The following is a 4,760-nucleotide window of genomic DNA, read 5'->3' on the forward strand; positions in this document are numbered from 1 at the left end:
ATTGAATGGTAACTATGTACATTAATGATGCCTGGGTATTTTTTGTTGTTGTTTGTTTGTTTAACAGGCTCAGGCCAGTTTGAACTTACCAGTCCTCGTGGCTGGTGTCCTAACCACTGAGCTACAGATGCCAAGCCAACGACACACATTTCTAAGGCCATTAAATAAGCTCCAGAAAGCTTGTAACACAGCCCACGCCATCCAGCCACATTCATGGCCCATTTTTCACCAGCATGCTTCCTTACTAGGATGGGGTAAATAACTTTCCTTTTGTCTCTCATTTTTGCCCATGATCTCCCCATTCTTCCCTCCTTGTGGAACTGCAAATAACCAAAAGGTGAGAGGGGGACGATGACCTATCTCTCTCCCTGGTGGCTGCGAGGCTTTGGAGGACAGCAATGGTGGACAGAGCCTTCTGTGATGACCACAGGCCTTGGTCCTTTTCACTCTGAGATGCCCTTGGCTAAAATCATCTCCCATAGTGATGTGTTTGAGGGGCAGTGGCCCACCTGCTCCCAGAGCCAGGGAACTGTTTCCTGATACTCTCACCTGTTTCTTGGTATCCACCTCCAGAATGTCCATCAGGTTGATCATAATGTTTTTGTGTGTCTTCTTGTACTTCCCAACCCTCAGCGAGACCGTGAGCCAGCCGGGGCGTCCCGTGCACATGAAAGTCTTGCTGCCCTGCTCCTTCCATTCCCGCACCTGCAAGACAGAGGCTGAGTTGGCCCCACCAGGATCCCCAGAGCAGCTTGCCGTCCTGCTTTCAGGGACAAGCAGCTGGGAAGGATGCCTCCGTCCAGGCACTGGGATGGAGGGAACGATGAGAAGGCCTGTCAGCCCTACCATCTGGCACCACTCTGCCTAGCAAGGCCAACATGTTGCTACACCACAAGGCAGAATGAAGACAGAGCTAGAATATAGGATCCAAGCGTTTTAAAAACATTAATTCTAACTGGAAAGTTCAGAAAATGTTTTGTAATGGTAACAACAGCAATTATAAAAATGATTTACCAGCATGCTAGGTGCCTATTGCACACTGTCCTGTTTAATTCTCATAACAATTCCAGGAAATTAGGATGACAAACTTTTGCAGAGGAGGAAAAGCTGAGGCACCCAACATTACACAACTGGGGAACGGCAGGCCCCAGACTCACAGCCAGGACTGTATGAGTTTGTAGTATGTGTAGTAGTCCACAGAGTGAGAGCTGACACTGACTGAGGGTAATTCTGTGCCAGGCCCTTCTAAGCATTCATGTGTATTAATTCATGTATCACTTCGAGGGAGAGAAGGGGCAGAAAAGGACCACCAAGCCAATGGAAGGAACAGCTTTTGCAAAACCTCTGATGTTAGTGACCAAAGCACAAGGCACAAAGGAATAAATGGCCCAGAGGATGACAAGCCCACCAGGAACAGAGGGGGAAGTGCTCCTGTTGAGATGGATAAAAACAGAGGAGATGGAAATCCGTTGTCTTGACCTGTGACCATCCATTTCCTCTTCACCTGCTTTGAATAATCCCAACTTCCTTTGGGTCCACAGAGGCTAATACTACTCCCCCCTGCATCACGAGGTGGGTGCATAACCCAGGTCTGAGCCTCTCCTGCTGGACGCAGAGATAGACAGGTTCAGGGATGAGCCTATGATGCAAGTCCAGTTCCAGGAGAGGCACTCTCTCTTCACTGGGGTTTCAAAGCTGGTTGGTTATAAGTCAGAAACTGTTGGGGCCCCTACAGGGCGACAATCTCCCCCAAATGAAGTCAACTCAGAGGAAAGGAAAACCAAGAGATGGTAGATGGATGGAAAGATAGAGGGTCCTGAATATAGCCAGGCCTGGGCTAGTTTTACTACTGGACTTTTCAGAACTTGAACCAATAAAGTGTCCTTTTGCTCACACTAGTTTGAATTTAGCTTCCTTCACTTGCAACCAAAATCTCACCAAATACTGCTCAGACCTCCTGGAGGAGGTTGCACTGGAGCTGGCCAGCCAAATAGCTCAATATGAGAAAGGACTTTCCTATTAGCAGAGCCTAGGTAGCTGGGAGAGGGCAGGTATTGAGGAAGGGATTCCTGAGTTGGGGGTGAAGGTATGAGAGGTGGGATTCCGTGACCAACCAGGCTTCGTCCCTGCCTGACTCTGCAGCCCCAGGACTTGATACAAACTGAGGTGAGAGAGAATGGATCTAGGGTGCTGCTACATGTAAGCTAGAGGGTGAGCCACACAAAGTGATTATGGAAGCCATGAAGCCTGAACCCTGGATGGACTGGCTCCTCAAGATTATGGTCAGGGACTTTGGGCAGGCACTCAGAGAGTATATGCTGGCCAAAGAGGTGAGGAGAGCCCTGAAAAAGGGCAAATGGCCAGGTAGATAATACAACAAGCCAAATGTGATGAAACAGAACCAGACCTACAGGATTAGGGGTGGGGAGAAGCATGGGTAGTTAAAATTAGAAATGTTGGCAGTTTGGGCTCTGAAATCAAGCTGACCTGGGCCTTAACCCCATTTACCAGCTACATTATCCTGGGCACATAACTTAGTTTCAACCTCAATTGTTTTCCCATTTGTAACTCGGGTGCAAGACCTATCAGGGCTGCTGTAAAGACTTGAAATAATGGATGTCAATGGCACAGGGTGTGGCACATGGCAGGTCAGGGCAGTGGGCCAGTCCAAAGGAGCCCCTTGTCTACCTACACAGAATGAGCCCTTTGGTTTAGTTTAGATTAGTAAGGGCTCACTAGGCTGCTTTAAGCCAGGCCCCACAAGCCAGTATAAGTCAGATAGCGGGCCGTGCCTTCCGAGAGCTCACAGTCTGGGCTCAGAGCCTGTGGCTCAAGTGGCTAAGGTGCCAGCCACATACACCTAAGGTGGCGGGTTTGAATCCCCAGCCCGGGCCCGCCAAACAACAATGATGGCTGCAACCAAAAAATGGCCGGGCGTTGTGGTGGGCGCCTGTAGTCCCAGCTACTTGGGAGGCTGAGGCAGGAGACTCGCTTGAGCCCAGGAGTTGGAGGTTGCTGTGAGCTGTGATACCATGGTACTCTACCTAGCTTGAGGCTCCATCTAAAAAAGAAAGTGCAGTTAGGGAAGGAGGGTTGGCAGGGCTCTGGAGCCATGTGACTGTGGCCAGCAAAACCAGGGACAGCAGGGTAAATTGCTTCCAGATGCTGCATCTCCCACCAGGCCCAAGGGCTTATCTCCCACAAGAGTGCCTCCCCGCAACCATCTTCCTGCTCTTGCCTGCAACACTCACTGTAGAACAAACAGAATATAGAGGCCGCTACACCTTCTGCAGGGTGGCTGCAGGAAACAGAAGCTCTGTCCCTGCAACCTGATGCCAGTAAGAGACGAACATAAGGAGGGCAGAGGGAACCAAGAAACTGCCCAGACCCCATGTCCATGCCAGCCCTGGACGTGGAGAAGGTGTCTCTGTGAGCCGTAGCAGGGCACGGGCTCTGTGGGTGCTGGCATGAGGAGGATGCCAGAGGTCCTGGGAGAGGGACTCACCAGTGTGCCCTCTGTCACTAAAAACTGCACGGCTCTTCCCTTAGGGTTCTACCTTCTCGCTTTAGCCCTCTATGCTAAATGCAGCCACAGCAGCTTGCTGCTACAAAATAAACTCCAAATTCCAACCTGGCGTTGAGGCCCCTCTGCAAACAGACTTCCCCACCTTCTCCCGCAGCTCCAGTCCCTGCACTTTGCCCCTTCTCTGTCTTTGTGCACCACCAAACAGTCACCTGACGGACCTTCCCCCAATCATCACCCACCCTACGGCCCAATCTCCAGACCCAGCTGCACCTCCCGGAAGCCTTTCCTCCTTCAAACTGCTTGGGACTGGCACAGAGACTCCCGCCGGTAATCCTAGCCCTCTGGGAGGCCGAGGTGGGAGGATCCCTTGAGCTCAGGAATTCCAGATTAGTCTATTTTTCTACTACAAATAGAAAAACTAGCCGGGCTTTGTGGAAAGAACGCCTGTAGGCAGGAGGATGTTGGAACTCAGGAGTTTGTGAGCTAGGCTGAGGCCACGGGACTCTAGCCTGGGCAACAGAGTGAGACTCTGCCTCAAAAATACATAAAATGCTTGAGACTGGTGAGGGGTACCCAGTGTTGCGCACCTTCCCGTCTTAGGATTCTTTACAGCCCCTGGTGTCCGCACGTGCCCTGCACCCAGTGGGAACTCCATAAACATACGAGCAATGTTTTGCTCCCCACTGCCTTTGCTTATTCTGTTCCTTCCCCGGGACTTCCCCCTCCCCCATCTCATTTTTTCGTTCCAATCCCTCTCCAACGCCAGCTCCTTGGTGAAGTCCTGGCGGTTCGCTGCACTGCACATGCCTTGGCCGCCTGGCGTACCGCTATCCAAGCGCACGCCGCGTCTCGAGGAGCCCGTGGTTCTGGGCCCCGGCCGCGCCCGGCGCCCTCACCTGCTTCTGGATGTCCCGCACTCTCTGCTCGTGCAGGCGCGGCGCGCTGCTGAGCCTAAACACCACCCAGGCGCGCACGTAGTAGTAGATGTCGAAGATGAGCGAGAGCGGCAGGAGGAAGAGGCATACGAACACCCAGCGCTGGTGGATGAGCACGAACTCCAGCCCCTTCAAGCGCACCCAGAGCAGGAAGAGCAGCGCGCACACCGCCAGCGACACGGCGGGCTCCATGGTGCCGCGGCCACCGAGCGGGGAGGGCTGCGGGCTCGCACCGCCAGACACCACCGCCGGCTCCGCGCCTGGTCCGCTCCTCGCCCGCAGCCAGCCGCTTAGGCAGC

The 4,760-nt window shown here is 52.9% G+C and overlaps 1 protein-coding gene and 1 pseudogene across 1 annotated transcript in view; both read right to left on the reverse strand.

The window, feature by feature from the left end:
- LOC105887307 overlaps positions 1–235 on the reverse strand; it is a 2,421-nt pseudogene extending 2,186 nt beyond the window's left edge.
- Positions 1–4,760, reverse strand: part of DHCR24 (24-dehydrocholesterol reductase) — a 33,870-nt gene extending 29,110 nt beyond the window's left edge. The window contains exons 1-2 of the mRNA XM_012807201.2: positions 4,423–4,760; positions 550–705 (exon numbers count right to left, since the gene is read on the reverse strand). Coding sequence (XP_012662655.1) covers positions 550–705; positions 4,423–4,653 — 387 coding nt within the window. The 5' untranslated portion in view covers positions 4,654–4,760. The remainder of the gene's footprint in view (positions 1–549; positions 706–4,422) is intronic.

The sequence above is a fragment of the Otolemur garnettii genome, unplaced genomic scaffold, assembly GCF_000181295.1.
Source record: "Otolemur garnettii isolate 467f Iridium unplaced genomic scaffold, OtoGar3 scaffold00066, whole genome shotgun sequence".
NCBI classification, from domain to species: Eukaryota; Metazoa; Chordata; class Mammalia; order Primates; family Galagidae; genus Otolemur; species Otolemur garnettii.